Raw genomic sequence first — 23,175 nt, forward strand, 5'->3', positions numbered from 1 at the left:
TATGATATATTATTATTATGACATTTCCCGTTTTTATGTCACCTGTGGTTGAAGGCTTAAAAAGAGGCTTGAAGGCCGTTTTTAAAAAGAGGCTTGAGGCCAGTCATAATAAAAATCATGATAAATAAAATTAAATAGAAGTCATAATAAATTTGTGCTGCAATCCTTTCAGTTGTTTATTTCATAATTTTATAATATTTTTATTGAAGATGAACGGCTTTGCTGTATTGCTTAACATTTTATAATTTTATAATTTTTATATTAATATTCAAAAAGTACATCTCTCGAAAATACCATATGTGTGCCAGCTTGCATTTTTTACCATCTTCGTTCGCTTGTTGAATTATGTTCATCCATTTGTTTTAAATTTATGGATGATTTTATAAAAAAAAATATTATTTTCCATTTTTTCTTTCTTTTCTTCGTTTCAGTATTACCTAATGCACCTTTCGTATCATATGTTTGTAGTTTAAACCCGATAGACGCAGAATATTATTAGAATGTGTATAATATACTTTATATAAAATGCATGGTTTCAGTATAACTGCACGGCTAGTATGTTCACTCCATTCGATACAATGAAATGTAAAGCTTTATAGCAATGAGACTATAACTGTATAGAACATAACAAAAACAAATACAGAATAGAAATATTCAAGAACTAAAATTCGTACACAAAATATTCAAACGAAAAAATGGTATAGTAAGAGTCAATGCTCTTCCTACGTAAGCTAAATTATACTCAACCATTCCATTTACGTAAAATCCACTTATTGGCTAATAGCAATGACACAAAAACATCAAGCGATTGTTATCTACGATATGTTGCGTAGTTATGTATTGAAAAAAAGTTCTTAAATATTCCATAAACCAATATAGCATCAATAAGTTTTGTAGAATAATTGCTTGATACGAGTGTAATCGTAAAAATGGCATTCACTATGTTAATTCTGTTTTAATTTGTTATCTTATTCTTTCCTTTTCCAAATGCTACATCACCGTGTGTTTCACCTTTCTGGGGGTTTTCAACACAATCAACACATGCACAAAAATCGTCGACCAACAACCTTTCAACATAATCACTAAAACTGCTTGCTGCACAACACTACACAAAAATTCAATGCAAAACAACGATCTGGATAAAATTACAATACCAATTATGGACCACACCGTTAACTTCTTTGTTTTACAACGGAAACCCTACTCTAATCTTACTTTGGTATTTTTGCACTAATTTGTATATCTGATTCCAAACAACTTGATTATTAATCAACACCCGCACCCGATCGTCATTCCAACTCAACCGATGCACACTTTTCAAACCAACAAAATTATTCGCGTCATGCGCTATATGCACTTATTAAACTAAACATTGTTTTGCATTTCAACAAATCTAACCAATTCTCGAACATCTCAACTCAATCATCAATCCTTCGTTTTTGAACACGTGTTGAAATACGGCAAACTTTTCATCGGAATACCGCTGACATCGACAACACCGTGTGCCATATTTTCGAAAATCAACTTGCTATCACAACCCAGAACGGGAAAATCACCTGCCGTTACGACGATAATTGCAGTATTGCTGACAATCGTGGTGCACTGCGAATGGTGGAAGAGCATCATGCGAACAATAGGCTCAACTCTAGCACTTATAATCGTAAATCATCGCAAGCAACGACTCCAAAGATGTTGGTGCCCCACCACCACCACCCACAACAGCAACAAAGCTATCGTTTTCCTCACAGGACACCGACGGCCAACAGTTTATCGAAAGAAAATATTATCCGATTCGACCGAAGCAGCAAAACAAAACCAACAGACGCAACCATTACATGGGAGGCGTCATTCAGTGTGGCAGAATATGGAAGCAGCACAATTAGTAGTACGCAGCACCGAGGATCACAACAAATGGCCGTTGATGAAAAATTTGTTATTGCCTCGCCCACACACTCTGCAAGTAAAGCAGCGCAAGACGCAATTGTACATGCCGGTATGGCTGTACCTACAATTTCATCCGAATCAGAAACTTCGTTTGAGTATGGTACTGAAGCAGAACCCAGTAAAGAAATCTCCCTACCGGCAACAACGTATACACAAAATATACCACGCAATAGTAACTCAGAAGAACATAACAATTATACAAAGCACGTCTCTTCTGCTACAAAACAACGAACAGGCATTACATCTTCAGCAACGACACAGGGCCAGCAAACAAAAATACATAATAAACAACCTTTTTTGCAAAAGTTACCGTTAATCGATTCGATTAGCGGTTTGGACACTGATGTAGCAACAAGAAGCCGCCGTAACACGAAGCGTAGTGAACGAGGATGAAGTTATTTTCGCAAAACAGCCCTTTAATTCGAACGCAAACCAAATCTATTCCAAAATTATTTTACGATCTTACCGAAAATTTTCGACACAACGAATTTATCATAATTCATGTCGTTGGAGCTACTTTGAGAAACTTATGTATATGATATCATACGCACATAATTGAAAACTGTATCGCATTTAATTTAACATTGATGAATGCTACGATAAATTATGATATTTTTGGGTTTTCACAAACAAAATTTTATAGTCTAAAAAACGGAATAACATAAAGTACAGTACCCAAAGTATTAATCATTAGTTAACACTCTTAGATTGTTTCGACCAAACAAATCAATCGCTGTTTAATTTTACTATCAATTTTATGAAGAAAAATAATAGCAGTACAGCTTAGCCGTCTTAAAAAAAGAAGTCAGGTCAAAGAAAAAAAAAGTCTTCAATTCAAAATTGAAAATTCGATTGATTATTGAACCACCTTCAATAATATATTTCAACGCTTTCAACATTAACAATAGTTGTATGTTATATATAGTATTAATATCACTTTAAATACTATATATATAATATATATATATAACACATGTAAATCGACACTGAATCCCCATTATGTCTATTAAAGCAGTTCATCAAGTACAATTTCAAAATAGAATCAAAACCACATGCCTGTTGTAATATTGATATCAATCAGGTTTTGTTATTTTAAAGATCAAATGCTTGTACCGACCGACATATATTCTAAGAAAGATTCCTCCCCAACTCCGCCTTCAGTCACATAAAAAAATAATAAACAAACGCAATTAAACAAACGAAGAAGCAGAAAACCAATTTTAAAGCCACAGGACAAAGTATGTCATGTTTTGAAGTTTGTAAATTAATTTTAAAAAAATCAGTCTCTCAAACTGACATGAGCAACATAATCGTTGAAGTTGGTCTGGATCAAGGTGAAAACTTTAAGCAAAAGTGGATTTTCAAAGTGGATATGATACACTGTTACGAGTGCTAGACACATTTCTGTGTTTCAACATACGTTTCATATAACTTCGTTGTAAGCTATAGAAAGCAGAAGATGTATAAACAAGAAAACTATTCTGGCAAACATTTCAATGAGTTGCGGATTGCATTACTATTACTATGTGTTCGTTAGTTTGGTTAGTAGGCATCTCTACTGTCTTTCCACACAGTAGTTGAAGTATTTTTGCGCCATTTGAATAAAAATAAATATAAAAAAGGAATAGTTCCAGTAGGTAGTTTAACAAATTGTGGCACATCAGTCACGGTTTTCAACAAATTGCTTGGTTCTAGTCATGGACGGAAGGGAACTGTAAGGATAATTATTTATTAGAGCTACATATTCTGATTTTGTTTGTTATTCAGTTATTAATCTATGTTTGAACGATTGGAGACAACATGTTTCCTATCGATGGAATTTACAAGCCAACCTTATCCACACAAGTATTCTGAATAGACGATTTTAGGCAGTACTAATATTTATACTTTTCAATAATGACCCCTTTTCTATTATAAATTAGAAAGCTTAAATGTCAGCCTATCAGTGGATCATTATTCATCATTCAGGTTGTATTTTCCGTACCTATTTGCCAACTGCCAAGATTGGCCATTTGGATTTCGCCAAATGTGAACCAAAAAAAGATACATTTCAAAATCGTTTTATTTCGTTTTTTCTATTTGAAATGAATTACAATACTATTAATACATTTTCAAATATCGATTCAAAAACATTTTAACCTTCTTGGACAAAATATTTATGCAGTAGCCAAAAAACATACATCAGCTACATACATCGAACATGCAACAAAACAAATCGGCGTATTTTTACTCTTTAATATTAATCAAATAGTCTAGACCAGCGATGTCAAACTCATTTGAGCCTGCGGGTCAAAATGCCACTGAAAATAGTAGCACGGGTGGCAGCCTAGTTTTACATGATATATGATATGATATGATATGATATGATGATATGATACAAAATCAGATCATTAACCGCTCTTTTCATTTTGAGCTGATAGTTACGTTACTTAAGTTTAGCTGTAGCAGATTACTTTCAATTAGGTCATAGGCCTCTGATATTTTCAACATTTGCATCATAGTTTTATGACAACTAATAAGTACGCAAAAATAATTTGCAAAAACTGGCTATGACTAACGCGTTAGTTCCAATACAAAGCAGTAAATTTTGTAATGAAAGGTTGATATTGGTATCATTTTGATTATCAATATTTTTTAGCTGAAATTAAAGTAGCGAATTCTTACTTTTGATGATGTCTAAAGTCCATAAATTACAACAGGTCGTGCAGTCCAGTTCAGATCTTTACAGAGGGGAGGAAGATGTCAAACAAGTCCTTAGTACACGTTATTCCCTTCCTGCCAATCTCCATTTAAATCTTCATTCTTTGTGGCAAACAAAATCAGTCAAAAAAAGCCATAAATTACAACAGGTCGTTTAGTCCCGTTCAGATCTTTACGGGTCTGATAGAGATCGTTTGTAACATTCTATCAAAAGTAACACGTGTTTGTGCCGACTTCTTATTTCTTATGATTTCTAAACGTTACGCAGAAATATAATGTTCTATCTTTAGTTCGACCAATTTAGTTTGAATGTTCTAAGAAGGGTTCAACCTTTTCCAAAACAATATACCAAAAAAGTGTCAAAGCTTGCGTTTTTAATTCCTATTGGCTGAGTGATTTTGTTAATTTGTACAAGTCTTTTTCTAATCGAAATTGCTTAATTGGTCGCCAAGTGCCTTGATTGATGGCTTAACAATAAAAAAAATAATATTCCTAAACGACATACATATGAGTAAGACATTCAGGATTTTGTATGAGGTTGAAACTAAACCGTGAGTTGTTTCTTTTAAGAATTGTTTATCAAATATTTGTTTGGCTAACAAATTTAATCTTACGGAAAGGGTATAACATAATTTTCATTTATTTCACTAAAATTGTGCGTAATTGAAAGCTCAGTTTCATTTAAATAACCATGTTTGATTTGATGATTTGATGCATGATCTGAAAATTCATAGAGAAACCTGCTAAGTTGAAAATCCTTTCATATTTCAAGAGTCCGGAATTGACTGACATATACTATAGAAGCAGAAATACTTCTACAAATAAAATTTGGCTCAAGCGGTCGCGGGCAAAACCAAAAGAACTCGCGGGCCATCAGTTTGACATCTCTGACCTAGGCTAAAAACGTAAGGCGTGTTGCGTGTGGTTTTTATGAAGTGTTGACTTGATTTAAGCCGTCAACATATAACAAAACACTGGATACTGAAGCCTCCCATTAGTAACCGAACCATGTTGTAACCACGCGGTCCTAATATTATATTATTGGGTCATCGATACCACACAAAATGGCCAGCATGGCTAGTTTGTAAGTTTTACTAATTTTATTTCCTATTATTGAAGAAAACATAACATTTACGAAAACAAGTATTTTAATTTTGTACGAATAAGCCTTAGAGAAGTTGACAGAACGATGTATTTAGCGACGTCTTGGAATACAATTTGCCGAAAAGACAATGTTGATGATAACGTGCAAACGTGCAAATTAATCGGTTCCAATATGCAATATGCAAGAGGTAACTGTAATATAAAAAGCAGCAAACCTCCGATTGAATTAGGCGGATTTCACATGAAAAATCGTTTGGAAGAATAAGACAACTAAGAACTCGATTAAGATGAGTTTTACGATAAAAATTTAACGGACTAAGCTAACAGCAGCATTGAATAACAAACAATGACCAATAGTTGCATCATCTGGTTTTTGTTTGACAATAATGTTTTGTAGTAATATGCATATTTCAACGAATGCGATGTTATACTATATTCCGTTCAAGTCATCTAAAATTTATATGAATTATCGTGCTACTTTGTAAAAATGTGTGCATAATCCCATTTTTTATAGTTTGAATTGAAATAGGAACGTCGCAAGCATTCAAGTATTGTAATGTGTTATGCTTACGAGAGTAAGAACATATTTTATACATAGTACCATATGTTTTTATTACGATGAAGCTGCAACAAGTACTTGAGCGCCAGTGAAAAAATAGCTAAATGAAAAAAAATGTAATTAATAGGGAAATAGTTCTGCAAATTAACTACATCAAGCATAACAATTTTAAACTAAATCTCTAAAAGACTAAAGACGCCGCTATATACAAATAACAGTGGCGGATTAAGGGGATCGGGGGCCCTAGGCGGTAAGACGTGTTGAGACCCCCTGTAAATGATGTTCTAGGGGGGGAGGGGGGGGAGAGGTACTTGCACTGCTTGCTGTAAGGATATTTAACAGTAAACTTGAAAAAATTGCTGGGGGGGAGTGCAAATGATTCACCAGCCTCGGGTCCCCAACGTCATAGGCATACTATAGACTAGCGATCTACGGGACCCCTAAATCGGCGGGGCCCCAAGCGACCGCCTAGTCCGCCTACCGTTAGATCTGCCACTGACAAATAAAGTGTAGTATGTTGCATGTTTCCTCGTAAGATAGCGATCCAAACTGCGAAATGAACAACATAAATTTGATATACTTTTTCATCATGTTTCTGGTTATTTAAGATTTTTATATTGCATATTCGCATTTCAATGTTGTTAGTTTTTGCTGTATATAGAACTATTAAAATAATCTTTATTTGGCATCACTTATAATCTAAATTTTGAGCGTCATTAAAATCCTAATGAACCAATTGAATGTGCAGAGATTGATAAATATGACAAAAAATTTTTTTTTCACAAACGATTGTGAAAGCTAGTGAGTATCTTTAAAGTGGGGAGATATATGTATTTGTATGTCGTTATATGTTATGTATACCGATATATCAAATAGAAGGACTATATAAAGTATACATAAATAGCTTATATATTGTAACTTATTATGCTTAGTCTAGTTTAAACAAACTTTAAGAGTAACGAAGAGATTCTTATGTACATAGATAGTAAACAACAAAGAAGGCATACAAGTTTAATGAATGATAAGAAAATAAAAGTAGTAGAAAGTTAAACGAATTGAAAAGTAGAGTGAAAAATGTAACCATGAAGAAACCGCATTAGTTTAAATTTTATGACACACACACACACACACACACACACACACACACCCACACACACACACACACACACACACACACACACACACACACACACACACACACACACAAACACACACACACACACACACACACACACACACACACACACACACACACACACACACACACACACACACACACACACACACACACACACACACACACATGCGTGCGAAAATGCATAAGGACTTAGCAAATCTACCAAATAAACTCAATTTGCCATAATAAAATAAAAGCAACCAACCAACGAAACATGTTGTCAGAACTAAACATCGATTTAAAATGAAATCAGGTACCGGAAATAACAAAACTATTAAAAAAATAATGCAAACTCTAGCATCATAAAGGCAATAAGCTAAACACGGAATACTACCCACAAATTCAAAGAGATAAACCTCTTGTATGACTGTCTATATTAATGTGGGCAGGAGCATTTCGAGAGCTGTTTATACGCGTCAGACACACACACACACGCGCACACACACACCTGTAGATCCAAAAGAAAAGAAGATACAATAAATCGATTGTTTTTTTACCATATATTGTTTCAACCTCCAATTTCGTTTACCGTTATCCTTTACACATTATTCAGTAATACGGCCTAAAGGGACCGTTTTTTTTGTTAATAATAAAATCCTCTGTAACTATGTACCATGGTCGATACATGCTATTTAAAACAATTTGTTTATTTATTTTTTGTTTTTTTTTTGTGTGTTATGATGCTGTCAAATGCTAGAGCCACTATATTTGAACCAGCAGAAAAGGCACGCGCAGAAATATACGGCGATCGGTGTGAGTGTATATAAAGGTAAAACCATTATTTTCCAAATCAATGGAAGCAATGCAATCGGTGTGGCAGACTTTAAATGTGTGTGATGGATTTGTTTTTAACAATTAAGCCAACAATCAAACCGAAATATGAATATATTGTAAAAAAGGGAATGTTACTTTCTATCCTTCTTGCATGACTCTTATAATAGTAGATGTTTGTCTACGTATTATGACTGACTATATGTTGCAGATTACTAACAACCTGATTGTTTTTCACTTCCCTAACCATAAATATGTAGTTATGTTTCATTTATTGACAACCTATTAAACTACGGAACTAACTAACAGTTTGAATTGCATGAAATTTGGTTTAAATTCGATGTTATGATTGTACAAAACAATTAAAACAGCAATTCCTATGAAACGAAAATCTCGCACAACTGATGTGAAAGCCAAACTGGAATACTTTAATTGGGAAAGAATATTGAAATTATCGTACGTTTGGGAAACCGCGTACCACATATTGCAAAAAAGGATAGGAAAAAATATAGTCGCACATAAGGAAACAAAAGTCAACATACAATCGAAACTAGAAAATCAATTATATAATTACAGCGAAAGCAACAACTATTAGGAAAGACTAATGAATTAAAATGGCTGATTGTGCTACATAATACAAAAGAACCTCGGAGATATATTAAAAATTTGTGCATGTTAAAACTAAAACACATTCGTACAACACAAAAAAAAAACATTAAACACAAAGCCCGAACGATAGAACAAATAAACGAAGGAATATATCATACGTGTTTCAATTTTAATACCATTATTTAAGACAATTCAACCGTTTGAGAATGTAGTTCGTTTTTAGTTCATGACTTTTCGTTTTCATGTTAAGGTATTAACTATTACGGGAACGCGAACGATTTCGTCGCAATACTCCATAATCAATTGAAAATTTTCTTCGTGTTGTTAACACCAGTATTTAAGACATTCATTTTATTTTTCGTACAATTATTTCCATCTATTACTGTTGGAGCGATGTTTACCATTATTACTGTTATGTATACTATCATCCTGTGCCGCTATTTCCTCGTCTATGAGAAGATCAAAGTTTCCCAACATGTCTGGGCTGGGAATTTTGCTCCAACGGACACTGAAAGCCAACGCATGGAAAACATTTTTTTATTATAATTGATCAAGCATTCAATGAATTTGCTTTACTTACTCCGGTACTCCATCCGGTGGCAATACAATGCTGAGAATGTTGTCTATTAGCTTGTACTTGAGTATTCGATCGTTGGCTGTAGTTGAAGTCAGTGACGGTGAAGCGTTCACTTCGACAAGCCACGGTTTCAATGTATTGTCTATGATGATATCGTAACCGTAGCATTCGAAGCAGTGCCTATCACTGGCCATAACACTTGATACTGCCTTTAAGGAGTGTACTATGAGCCAAGTGATGGACCCAAATAACTTATCCGTTACTTCCTTACCACGCGTACCCTCAAGATAGAGACGCAAGTTTTGTACACTCCACTTGCCTCCATGATGGTTGTTATACTCACCCTTTAATAATTCATTAAAATTAATCATGTTTGTTAAACTCCATAATAAATAGTGATTCATTAACACTTACACCATGTTTCTGCACACTGACGTTAGTCAAGTGTACGTACATGTTGTCCAATTCCGTAACACTTGTGTCGTATTTTACCGTACAAAAGCGGCAGAATCCCAAACGAAACAAGTATGCTTTCAGCGGACGGAATGATGTCACAAGAACGTACAATCGAAGATCAAATTTTTTACCGCCAATTAACAGCGGGTTCTCGATATACCTAGAGTAAAAATAGAGTATAATAAAAAATAATTATTAAACTAGGATTATTTTAATTGCACTTTCTTTAGCCTTCTTTTAACTACCTTGAAATAACGTAGCTCTCTTTGCCGATTTGAGGATGAAATGACGTTTTTGCTTCTCTCGACCAGCGTTTCAATTTGGACAATTTATTGATTAAGAAAATACCAGCACCTTGTGACTTACCGCATGGTTTCATAATCCATGTACTTTGAGGATTTTTTCTGTACTCTTCCACAAACATGTTATAGTCTGCTGGCAGGACAAACGTGATCGGTATGAAATCTAAATACAAATATTTTGAGCCACCGGGAATGTTTGCTTCAGTTTTCTCTGCCAACGGATTCCCATCTCGTTCAAGGTCCTTCCGATAGCGTTTTATATTCTTCACCAGTAAATCTTTCCTTGATAACTCGTAATGGTTCGGAAAGTGATTTATAAGCTGATTATCGTGCATACGGTATCCACTGTCAACGCTGAATATATTGCGACAGGTGCCAGTTCCAGCCCAGTAGAAATTCCAATCGTCATCCGCCGTAACTTGTACCCAGCCGCGCTTTTCAAAATTGCTTATCAGAACCGATTTATCGAGATCGGTGCAGAAACAGATTTTCATCCGATCGTGACCTGTGGCAAGCCTAGCATATGTTAGCAGTCGTGATCCATCGAAATTAAGGAGAGAATAAAAATGATCAACAAAACGTTAAGTAACAAATCACACAAACCTCGTCTCATTTTTCGCTGATATTTGTTTCCTTCCATCTACTCTTCATAACAACTGATACTGTACTTTGGGTGATAGGTGTTATACCCGACTAGATAGTAAAAAGGAGAATGATTTTTTTGGCAAGAATGCTTGCACAAAAGTGGTTCATTTCGAATCAATACTAAACTGCTCTTATTATGAATATGGTTGTGTCCCTTTCACCCTATTGATTTATGTATGTACGTTAACCCATATCGTTCACTCGTCAGGCCTACTTAACAAACACATTGCAAAAAGCAATAGAAAAAAAACTGACTGCCAGTTATTTTACACACGCCATGACATCAAATCACCAAACACTATTCTAGATACGTTCAGAAACCAATCCGTAGAACTAAGTTTTGGCTTACCTGCCATACATCGTAGCGAGGTTCGTTGACACTCTTTTCGGTTCCATCGACATCTCACTTATACTTCATTACTTACGCTTTCATAAAAATACGTTTCGATTTATATCTACCTTCACGAAATACAAAAATCTTAAAGATCAGCAAGCTTCTTTTAAACATTAGTAATCTAAACATTCTTAGCCGCAATACGCACCATACGCAATAGATTTCATCAGCATTTCAACAGCAAACATTCAATTATGTTATAGTATTTTAGTACAAAACGGCAGATCTCAAGTGAAATGAGAATCTAAAAAACATAAGTTATAATAGCAAAATGTTGTGCTGTGCTATAAGAACAGCAGCTTGGCGTTATTTGATACGCGACCAAGTTAAATGTATCAATATCGAATAAAATCAATACGCACGTAAATAACAGGAAGCATTTCAGTCGCCATAGTTACAACAGCAATTTGTATCTAGTCAAGAGAACTTCAACTTGGGATAACTTGATTTCCTTCATAATAACATTCATATTGTACAAATTTGCAACATGTTAAATTATACAATCCTTCTCAAATTAAAATCTCAAAAATTTAAATCAGTGGTACTAACACCACATCGGCAAATGAAACAGGATTTAATTATTGCGCAAATTAAAAAAAATGTAATTTACCATTTCGTACTGTAGTCGTGACTAATATACATAACAGGATGAAATTATAGATAATTCTAACAATTAACACCGCGAATTTTTCACAACCAATACAAAGCAGTACGGCTTTTTTACAGTTCCTCCTGAATAAAAAAGCAAGCAAGCGTTTACTAATTTTACACGATATTATTATTACACCATTTTACTGAACTGGTTTCTCATAACGCATTTTAACAATCTGATCACATTTGAAATATGTTTATTATGTTGCTATCATGCCTTCATGTGACATATTTTCCAAATATGCTATAGCATCACCTAGATATTTAGCTTAAGAATCGTTCTCAAACTCTGCCGGATTCTTGCGATTCATCTGGGTGTGCAAATTTTCGATATAGTTGTAAACCATGTATCCCATGACGAATGCTGAATACATAAAAAAAACGAACATTAAATTGGTGTTTCACAGTGATCCTATTCATTGAACATAATTTGATACAGAACACTTACGAGGAGCCACGATGAAAACCTGGGAACGGATTCGACGGAGAGTGTTCGGGACACCTTTGCTAATGACATTCGCAAAGGCTCGTTGCTCAAAGGGTGAAATCTTGTGCGTGACAATTCCACGTACCTTAGCAAGTTCACCAAATCCGTGACCCATGATGTTGAGTTGCCGGTCTTAAACCACCCTAAACACCAATAAGTATGCTGAAATGTAGAAAACACAAACGCGCATTATGTAACTAAGAAAAATATGATACCGCGATTTCTGCAGCAGAGTTTACAGACGAACTAAAATGTTCTTAGGTTGGAATAGAGAGCCATGTTTTGAGTGATTACCCTTTCGATTGATTTGGTAATATTGTGTAAACCTATATTTTGTGAAAAGAATTTCACGAACCTACAATCTTAATCTGCTCTAGTACGTATGGTGATGGTTGTGTCCAAGGTGGATTAAAAATATCAGGTGGTGGAATCTAGAGCATTTTGACACTTCGTAACTTGACGTAAGGTCCCCAGGATTCAAACGTTGTTTACATTTACAGTAGAGCGTCGATTATCCGGGCAGCTCGGTTCTGTCCAAGGATAATTTACAGGCGGTCCCCGAGATACACGGTTAATGGGGACCGAAAACGGCCGCAAAATACCGCGTATCTCGAATTTCCGCGTAAGTCGAATCTCATGATTTCCAGCTAAAATATCACAAATTTTCGTGTAATTTTGCAAGTAGGGAGCGGTTTTAGTCATTTTATGAATTATTTGATATGATCCTGACTGAATATAACAGTTTTAAATCATTTTAAAAAGTTTTTAACATTGGATCGAAACGGAAATTATTTGGAAATTTACAATTGATGTGTCAAAACAGTACAATTTTCTCAAAGAACTGTCAAATTAAAAAAAACCGTGTATCTCCGAATCCGCGTATAAGAGGTACCGTCCCAAATAGCCAGCTCGTACTTTATAGCTGATTTAGGGCTGTTTAACGAAAAATCGTTCCGATGTCGTACTTTGTGGCTGATTAAGAGATAGACGGTACTTTGCGGAACTATGGAGCTTTTTAACAGGCACATGGTACTCTTTGGAACTTTGCGGCTGATTAGCACTATGCGTAGGGTTCATGATGGAACTTGAAGGCTTGTTAAGAAAGGGTACTGAACTTGGTGGAACTTTATAGCTTTTTAATGCATGACATCGGTTCAAGGTGGCTCTTGTCAAAGTGTCAAAGACGGACGCCGGCAATAATCTCATTGCTGCTGCACAAGTTAGATTCGTTACTTGAAGAATGAATATTGAGTGAAGTGATTGTGAATTATCAGTAAATTGTGTAAAAATTTGTGTAATTTATCAATACAAAAGATTTAAAAATATACATATGTGTTTAAACCAAACAAATTTTGTTGTTTATTTCATCGATGACGCTTGCTTGAAAATAAAACACAAAGAAAAATAATCCCTGGCATCGTGGCATAAGGAAGCTGCTTAGGCGCTGTTTGAAAGACCCACTTAGAACTTTGATGCTGTTTATCTACTGCAAAAGGCGAATTAGAGCAGCGATCTTTAGCGTGCCAAAATGAGCTGCTTAAGCAATTCTGGCTATTTGGGGTGTATCTCGGGGACCGCCTGTATTTAGAAGGTTGATTTTTATCGCTTTTGCTGGGCGACATTGTGGGGGACATCTGTCACTCTCTGCATACAAATTTCATTACCCCGCACCACCCCTCCCCGAATTTTATACCGGGGCCCAAGGATAATGTATTTAGAAGGTTGATTTTTATCGCTTTTGCTGGGCGACATTGTGGGGGACATCTGTTACTCTCTGCATACAAATTTCATTACTTCGCACCAGTCCTCCCCGATTTTTATACCGGAGCCCAAGGTGGATTTAAAAATATCAGGTGGTGGACTCTAGTGCATTTTGACAATTCGTCACTTGACGTAAGGTCCCCAGGATTCAAACGTTGTTTACATTTATTAAATTTGTTCATATAATTTATCTACCCAATTTTTTCAATTAAATATTCTTTAAAAATATATTTTGGACTTTGCGAGTTCTTATTAAACATTAAAACATGGAATAAAGTGTGTTATTTTGTTTTATTTCGTGAATTTATTCTATAATTCATTGTGTTTTCGACATTTTTGGAGATAAAAATTAAGAAAATCATTATTTTTTCAATTTTCACATTGATTCCTTATTATCGACGAGCCGCATGGACAATTTACGTGAGATTAGAACTCATACTCACTTGATTTTAAATTTCGTGCATAAACAAATCATCAAATCTTTTGTTAATATATCTCATTTTTTCGGTAAAATCAATAGACACACAAAAATGCACATAATAACAAAGAAATCTGTTCTATTTGCTAAGCTTAGTGTGCGGAAACCAATGGTTAACGGTTCACAAATGACGTAAAGTCCCTCAACTATGGCGACCCCCCAAAGGCCCTAATCCACCACCTGATATTTTTAATCCACCTTGCCGGAGCCCCCGGAAGAGAAATGTCAAGTCGAGAAATGTCATTTTGCTCTGAACAACTTCACCTTGTCATTTATAACACCTTGGTTCGGTCCAAGGTTTATAAATGACAAGATGAAGTTGTTCAGAGCAAAATGACATTTCTCGACTTGACATTTCTCTTCTAGGGGCTCCGGTCAAGGTGTTATAAATGACAAGGTGAAGTTGTTCAGAGCAAAATGACATTTCTCGACTTGACATTTCTCTTCCGGGGGCTACGGTATAAAAATCGGGGAGGGCTGGTGCGGGGTAATGAAATTTGTATGCAGAGAGTGACAGATGTCCCCCACAATGTCGCCCAGCAAAAGCGATAAAAATCAACCTTCTAAATACATTATCCTTGGCTCCGGTACAAGGTGTTATAAATGACAAGGTGAAGTTGTTCAGAGCAAAATGACATTTCTCGACTTGACATTTCTCTCCCGGGGGCTCCGGTATAAAAATCGGGGAGGGCTGGTGCGGGGTATTGCAATTTATATGCAGAGAGTGACAGATGTCCCCCACAATGTCGCCCAGCAAAAGCGATAAAAATCAACCTTCTAAATACATTATCCTTGCTCCGGTATAAAAATCGGGGAGGGGTGGTGCGGGGTAATGAAATTTGTATGCAGAGAGTGACAGATGTCCCCCACAATGTCGCCCAGCAAAAGCGATAAAAATCAACCTTCTAAATACATTATCCTTGGTTCGGTCCCGGGACCGGGCGATTGCCGGTTAATCGATTTGCACTTATAATGGTCCAAGAAATGTCTAACGCATATAAAAAATATGAAATTCACTAGTTTTATAATTAATTCATCAGGAATCGATCGATTAATCGTTAGTATAATATTATTTTAATCAATAACTATAGGTTTAACAACTGTTCATGAAGAAAAATGAATTTCGAAAATACCACAAGGCACTACAGAGCAGCAAAAGAAACTGGTTACCCACTTCCCAAGTGCCACAAATCCACTAAACGACCACTAAACGGCTTCTAAACGACTCAAGTTCTCTACCTAAACGGAATATAGAAAGACTTCGATTATCAGACGGCAAACGACTCATGCATTCTAAAAATAGCAAAAATGCTGGTGGCGCTCTCTGTTGATGGGATACCCCAACCAGTTGAGCTTCATCGTTTGGAGGAGAGCTTTCTCATTTCCTCTGTACTGTTGTATGGTTTCGCATTGAAGTTATGCATCGCTAGAACTAGAACGGCGATACGATTGTTTAAATACTAAACTCCAACAGAAACCACCAGCACTGAAGCAAGTGAGATTTGAGTAATGGTCGTTGGTGTTGATACCCGTGTATCTGACCGCACGACCATACATATAGATTTTTGCTCAGAAAGTTAGAAGGCTATATAGGTCATGATAAATTGAAACTTGTCGAAACACATTGCAAGAAAAGGATAGCAATATAATGATGAGTTGTAATACGCCATCTATTGTTCTATCAAATGAAGCTGTGGAGCTTTCATTTTTTTCTATGGATTTTCAATTTTCCAGTCGTTTAAGCTTACTCTGTGGCGCTTGGGTTGACTATCGCAGCAAACTTTCGCCGTACGCATGAACAGCGCACGGTTAAGCAGCCCGTCGGTTAATCCGTCCCCGAATAATCGACGTTCTATTGTATTTAATTTGATAATATCTAGGGTAATTGTACCAGTTTTCGGCAGTGTACCTATTTTCGGCAGGGTAGCTAAAAACGTGAAATTCTGCACAAATGCGGTGAAAAATTTCACAAAATACAATTTTGTAGTGAAGGTGTACTTATTTGATATTCACATACGACGTTTCACACCATTTCATTACGTATTTTCCAAAATATCGAATAAATTGTGCTTTTTTCGGCAGCTTTGCTGTCAGCCAATCGTTCGGCAGGTTTTGTGATTAAGAGAATCAGAACAGTAAAACAATGAAAAAGTGGTGTATATTAAAGATTTTATGCTTATTTAATTTATTCTAACTTGTTCGGAATTTTAAAATCACGATAAACAGGTTAATTTTCACTTTAAATGCTGCTGAAAATAGGTACACAGTAAATGTTCAATTTTGACAGCTCAATGTTGTGGGCTCCTGCCGAAACTCGGAACAATAACACACTTTGAATTTGGCTGAATATTCCTTTTAAAATTGATCAGAACACTACAATGCGTATGTCGACACATAATATGACCTTTCTTGTACCAAATATCACCAATTTTACGACAAACAATGCACTAACTTAAGAGAAAAATAAATATTTGTAAGCCAGTTCGCACCGTACGCTATAACCATCAAACTGTCAATGGCTGCTCTGTTTAAACGTCGCATCAAAATGGCTGTCAAAACGGGCCAAAATAAGCAACATAAAATTAATAATTAAAGTGCTTTTTAACATCAGTAATAGGAAAGTAAGAGTGTAAAATTGCTTTAAACATTTTTTTAGTACATATTTACATAGATATTAACATTTTCTGACCCATATTTGCGCTGCCGAAAATAGGAACACAACCTGCCGAAAATAGGAACAAAAGCAATGTTTGCATTTTTACGAATATTTATGAAAAAGGGCTTTGAAACGGCAAATAAAAAATAGTGTAACATATTATGATAGTTTATCAACCAGAATAACATCACTTTCATGAAAAATAATAAAAAAATGTTTATTTGTGAGCAGTTTTTGTGAAACTGATGCACTAGCGTGCCGAAAACTGGTACAGTTACCATAATCTATAATTTATCTACCACATTTTTCGATAGAATATACTTTAAAAATATTTTTTGAGCTGTGCAAGTTCTTATTTAACATTAAAACAACGATTTAAGTGTGTTATTTTGTGATATTCCGTGTATTTTTTATATAATTCATTGTGTTTTCGACATGTTTGAGAAAAAAAAAACTAAGAAATCATTTATAGTTCCTATTTTAACATTTATTCCTCGTTATCTATGAGAAAAATTGACAATTTATGTGAGATTAGTACTCTTACTCACATGATTATAAATTTCGTAAAGAAACTGATTCAAAAATCTTTTGTTATACGATCTCATTTTTTCGATAAAATTAATAGACACATAAAAATGCATGTAGTAACAAAGAAATCTGATATATTTGCTATACATTGTGTGCGGAAACCAATGGTTAACGGTTTTAACCGTAGAGTTGGCAACCAGATTTACACACGTAAGTTGGCAACCGGCATACCCGGGTATTCCAGAAGTTTTGATACAAAAAATTAACGATTTTCATAGGTAAACAATGCTTTCTATATTTTAATGCTGTAAGCAAGTAATGCCGACCATATATTGTCTTCGATTTCATTTATTCATTTAGTTTATTCATTTTATTATAAGAGTAACGGTCAAATTGAAATTTGGAATCGCTTGAATTTGACTCGAAAATAAGCACAATACGAAAAGAGCAAGAAGAGAAACGTCATTCTCCATACAAAATGTATTGAATACCCGGGTATGCTGGTTGCCAACTTACGTGGTAAAGTTAAAAAAAACTCAAAATAAAATACTTATAGGCTGTTTAAAATTACAACTTATGCACCAAAAAATCAGAAATTAAAAGTTGGGTGGCTACGGAAAATTTCAGGTCAATCAAAGCAATGAAACAAAAGTTATTGCAGTTTAAAGTTAAAAAAAATACCCGGGTATCCGGTTGCCAACTTAAAGGTTAAAATGACGTAAAGTCACTCAACTATGGCGACCCCCGAAAGGCACTTTTCCACCATCTGGTATTTTTAATCCACCTTGGTTGTGTCATAATGATGTTATCCGTACCAAGGTGCATTAAATAGATCAGGTGGTGGAAAAGGATCTTTTGTGGCAAGGTAAAGGTGGAATGTATAATGAGGTGTAGTTATAGCACCGACAAACCGACGTGACACTGGCGTTACAAAAGTGTCCCACACGAAAGTACTGTCATTTACCAGTGAGGCGAACACTCCTGTCAAAGTAAGCTCTGTTCACTGCTGCTTCGATGTAAACAACTTTTCTAAATACAAATGGCGAAGGAAGTGTGAGGCACGATTTTGTGAGAATTATTGGACCAAACACCCAGGAAAATCATTTTATAAGTTTCCAGATCAATGCAAAAGATGTGAGAAGTACATAAAACAATACGTATTGGAATTTGCGAAGAAAAACAAAAAGGGGATATAGCAGTTTCTTCTCTGTGTCAGTGTAGTAAGCGAATCATTATAGAGATGGCGCTAGTGTTTAACGTATTTTCATTTGAAATAAGGAGACAACTTTTGAAGCTCTTTTTGTTCGAAGTGTCACGTCGGTTTGTCGGTGGTTATAGCACCGACAAACCGACGTGACACTTCGAACAAAATGAGCTTCAAAAGTTGTCTCCTGATTTCAAATGAAAATACGTTAAACACTAGCGCCATCTCTATAATGATTCGCTTACTACACTGACACAGAGAAGAAACTGCTAAATCCCCTTTTTGTTTTTCTTCGCAAATTCCAATGCGTATTGTTTTATGTACTTCTCACATCTTTTGCATTGATTTGGAAACTTATAAAATGATTTTCCTGGGTGTTTTGTCCAAAAATTCTCACAAAATCTTGCCTAACACTTTTTCCGCCGTTTGTACTTGGAAAAGTTGTTTACATCGAAGCAGCAGTGAACAGAGCTTACTTTGACAGAAGTGATCGCCTCACTGGTAAATGACAGTACTTTCGTGTGGGACACTTTTTTAACGCCAGTTTCACGTCGGTTTGTCGGTGGTTATAGCGCTTTTGGCGATCCCCCCCCCCTGGGCTCCGATTTTGACAGATGGTTTTCCGCTTGTATATGTATTGATGGATTTTTTACGTATTGCATGGTCAATATTTGGTGGAGATCAATTTGGGTGAATATTTTAGTTTATTAGAACACAGCCCGTGATTTCAAATGGAAATTTTCCTTCGAGAACTTGAAGCGTTCGCCAAACTCGGAAAACTAACTGTCAGTTTTCTTCGTCGATTCTTCTTCCACCTAGCTGTCAAAACGGGCTTATAACTTGACCTGATATCTTTACGGTCCTTGATCTAGAGCAGGGGTCTCCAAACTACGGCCCGCGGGCCGCATGCGGCCCTCGAGAGCCTATAATGCGGCCCGCGGTTATGTTGCTAAGGATAATGTAAATATCATATTAGTTTCACAATTTTCATCAAATTTTTAATTTTTACTAAACGAAGCCAAAAAACAAGTTACTATAAAAGAAAATTGCAAAATTTTAAAATGTTCATAAAGTATTTTCATATGAAAACGTGATGTAAACGTTCTCATTACCAACAGTAACGTCAAAATGGCCCTCAACAACGTTATTTTCAAAGCAATGCGGCCCGCGAATTGAAAAGTTTGGAGACCCCTGATCTAGAGCATTTTGACAATTCGTCATTTGACGTAACCTCTCAAAAAGACATAAAGCAAACAACGTCGCGCGCGACGATGTCTCACGTGACCGTTCAATTACCGTTCAGTTAGGCTGGAAATAGACGAACCGAGATCGTCGCGGTACCGCGAAATTCGCGCCTTGTTTATAACAGTTGTAGAACAGTTGCGCTGTCAAATCTTCCGCGCCTCCGATCGCGCCTGCTGTTTCGCAGAGATGCCCAACTTCGGTATTCCTGAGATTTTCGCGGTAGTGCAAACCGATTGTTTTCACTTTTTCTGGTGAATTCGTTTGAAAAAACGTGTAGGGAAAAGAGTTTTGTATTTTATTTTGCATAAACTATGTGAAATAACCAATTTGATTCGAAAATTGATAAACATTATTTCTTTTTGGCACATTCAATCGTCACCAGACCTCGGATGGTTCCATACAAAGTGGGTATAGGGACCAGGTGGGCTTATAGGTTTGGCGGGAAGGCCATATTGGACGAACGAATGACAGGAGGGGATTCGATTGTGATACGTAGTTTTTCACCCACACTACGACACATCATCCAAAATAGCCATTGGAATTCACACGCACACATCAACAAATGATCGAATCCCCTCCTGTCATTTCGTTTTCATTTTTCTACAGTACGGCTGTCAATTTGTTCGGGATAAGCCCACCTGTATAATAAACCCACTTTGGTTCCATACACGAACCGCGATTATCTCGCCTATCTGTCAGATTTTATAACAGAATTGACAGCTTAAGTCATACGCAATTTTCGCGGTACCGCGACGATCTCGATTCGTCTATTTCCAGCCTTAGACATACAGCGACAACGTCGCGCGCGATAAAAAGTAGCTCAAGTTTGCAAACACAGCTACTCGTCGCGCGCGACATTTTTGCTTCATCCGAAATAATCGATTTTTTTTACAAGCCAAATGTATGCCAAACGCAAAAAATAAGATTTGAACACATTTTAACCTATTTGTGTGTGTTTTCAAATATAAAACAAGTTGGTTGACTGAGTCAAATGAGCTACTTTGATCTACACAGAGTGAATTTTTTAACTATTTTTCGTCGCGCGCGACGTTGTCGCTCTATGTCTATTTGGACGGTTAGGCATACAGTTGTTGTTGTTAGTATGGTTTAGAGAGGCTTTGGCTCCTGCGGAGTTCTTTCGCCTCTTAAATACAGCGTATGTGACGTGGTCTATTCGCTGTATGTCTATTTGTATATGTATGTCTATGTCGCTGTATGTCTATTTGGACGGTGACAAAAAGTAGCTCAATATTGCAAACAGAGCTACTCGTCTCGCGCGACATTTCTACGTCATCCGAAATAATCAAATTCTCAAGTTTGTTTACGAGCCAGATTAATGCAAAACGCAAAAATAGATTGGAACCCATTTTAACTCATATTTTAAATTAAAAAAAATGCATGTAGGTTGACTGGGCCAAATAAGCTACTTTGATCTACGCGGAGTGTAATTTTGAGCTATTTTTTGTCGCGCGCGACGTTGGCGCTCTATGTCTATGTAAACGGAAAAGGTAACTGTGCCAGTTTTCGGCAGGCTTGTGTGAAACTTCTGTCACAAAAACTGCTTATACACCTTGAATTTTTATTTTTCATGAAAGTCATATTATTTTGGTTGATAAACTATTTTAGTATGTTACGCTATTTTTTATTTACCATTTCGAATCCATTTTTTAGAAATATTGGTGTAAATGCAATAAATATGTTTGCTCCTATTTTTGGCAGTTTGTTTATGTTTTCAGCATGCTGTGTTCCTATTTGCGGCAGCGTAAATACGAATCAGAAAATGTTTTTATCAATGTGAATAGGGTAACTGTACCACTTTTCGGCAGTGTACCTTTTTTCGGCAGGGTAACTAAAAACGTCAAATTCTGCAAAATGCGGTAAAAAATGTCACAAAACACAATTTTGCAGTGAAAGTATACCCAAGTGCCACAAATCCACTAAACGACCACTAAATGAGTTCTAAACGACTCAAGCTCTCAACCTAAACGGAATATACCCAAATAACCAGCTTGAACTCTATAGCTGATTTGAGGCTGTTTAACAAAAAATCGTGCCGATGTCGTACTTTGTGGCTGATTAAGAGATAGACGGTACTTTGCGGAACTATGGGCTTTTGAACAAGCACTCGGTACTCTTTGGAACCTTGCGGCTGTTTAGCCTGGTTAAGAAAGCGTACCGAACTTGGTGGAACTTTATAGCTTTTTAATGCATGACATCGGTTCAAGGTGGCTCTTGTCAAATTGTCAAAGTCTAACGCCGTCAATCATCTCATTGCTGCTGCACAAGTTAGATTAGATATTTGAAGAAGGGATTTGGAAGAAAGTAATTGTGATTGTACAGTAAATTGTGATAAATTTCGTGTAATTTATGAATATTAGGGATTTAAAAATAGACAGATGCACACAAACAAAACAAATCCTGTTGTTTATTTCATCGATGACACTTGCTTGAAAATAAAACACAAAGAAAAATAATCCCCGGCATCGTGGCATCAGGAAGCTGCTTAGGCGCTACACCTGGAACTTTGATGCTGTTTATCTACTGCAAAAGGCGAATTAGAGCAGCGATCTTTAGCGTGCCAAAATGAGCTGCTTAAGCAATTCTGGCTATTTGGGTAGAAATACTTCGATTATCAGACGGCAAACGACTCATGCATTCTAAAAATAGCAAAAACCTGGTGGGATCCCCATCTGTTTGTGGGATACCCAACCAGTGGAGCTTCCTCGCTTGGAGGAGAGCTTTCTCATTTCCTCTGTACTGTTGTATGGTTTCGCATTGAAGTTTTGCATCACTAGAACTAGAACGGCGATACGATTGTTTAAATACTAAACTTCAATAAAAACCGCCAGCACTGAAGCAAGTGAGGTTTGAGTAATGGTCGTTGGTGTTGAAACCCAAGTATCTGACCACACGACCATTCATATAGA

The 23,175-nt window shown here is 36.0% G+C and overlaps 3 protein-coding genes across 31 annotated transcripts in view; 1 reads left to right on the top strand and 2 right to left on the bottom strand.

Annotated features, from left to right (window-relative positions):
• LOC1272707 (protein kinase C-binding protein NELL2) overlaps window positions 1–9,016 on the top strand; it is an 89,964-nt gene extending 80,948 nt beyond the window's left edge. For 20 of the 22 annotated variants that reach the window (XM_061661905.1, XM_061661898.1, XM_061661906.1 and 17 more), the window contains one exon: window positions 1,543–9,016. In XM_061661905.1, the coding sequence (XP_061517889.1) occupies window positions 1,543–2,337 (795 nt within the window). In that variant the 3' untranslated portion in view covers window positions 2,338–9,016. Of the gene's footprint in view, window positions 1–431; window positions 1,162–1,542 lie in introns of those variants that run through there. The other 2 variants (XM_061661917.1, XM_061661918.1) reach the window with 2 other exon arrangements.
• A 158-nt stretch (window positions 9,017–9,174) lies between these two features.
• On the bottom strand, window positions 9,175–11,929 carry LOC1272706 (polyglutamylase complex subunit TTLL1). 4 transcript variants are annotated; one of them, XM_061661920.1, is made up of 6 exons: window positions 11,387–11,929; window positions 11,194–11,299; window positions 10,143–10,715; window positions 9,856–10,057; window positions 9,445–9,785; window positions 9,175–9,372 (listed from the first exon to the last, which is right to left on the bottom strand). In XM_061661920.1, the coding sequence occupies exons 2-6, from the start codon at window positions 11,244–11,246 to the stop codon at window positions 9,231–9,233; spliced, it is 1,311 nt and encodes a 436-aa protein (XP_061517904.1). In that variant the 5' UTR covers window positions 11,247–11,299; window positions 11,387–11,929; the 3' UTR covers window positions 9,175–9,230. The 4 variants fall into 4 exon arrangements, with proteins under 4 accessions (XP_061517904.1, XP_061517906.1, XP_061517905.1 ...); XM_061661922.1 differs by having other exon boundaries at window positions 10,143–10,704; window positions 11,194–11,929; XM_061661921.1 differs by having other exon boundaries at window positions 10,143–10,704; window positions 10,803–11,929.
• A 140-nt stretch (window positions 11,930–12,069) lies between these two features.
• On the bottom strand, window positions 12,070–12,868 carry LOC1272705 (cytochrome b-c1 complex subunit 8). 5 transcript variants are annotated; one of them, XM_061661926.1, is made up of 3 exons: window positions 12,732–12,868; window positions 12,338–12,538; window positions 12,070–12,253 (listed from the first exon to the last, which is right to left on the bottom strand). In XM_061661926.1, the coding sequence occupies exons 2-3, from the start codon at window positions 12,489–12,491 to the stop codon at window positions 12,159–12,161; spliced, it is 249 nt and encodes an 82-aa protein (XP_061517910.1). In that variant the 5' UTR covers window positions 12,492–12,538; window positions 12,732–12,868; the 3' UTR covers window positions 12,070–12,158. The 5 variants fall into 5 exon arrangements, with proteins under 5 accessions (XP_061517910.1, XP_061517911.1, XP_311607.3 ...); XM_061661927.1 differs by having other exon boundaries at window positions 12,736–12,850; XM_311607.4 differs by having other exon boundaries at window positions 12,671–12,803.
• Between the last annotated feature and the right edge of the window lie 10,307 nt (window positions 12,869–23,175).

Source organism: Anopheles gambiae, chromosome 3 (assembly GCF_943734735.2).
Source record: "Anopheles gambiae chromosome 3, idAnoGambNW_F1_1, whole genome shotgun sequence".
In the NCBI taxonomy this organism is placed as follows: domain Eukaryota; kingdom Metazoa; phylum Arthropoda; class Insecta; order Diptera; family Culicidae; genus Anopheles; species Anopheles gambiae.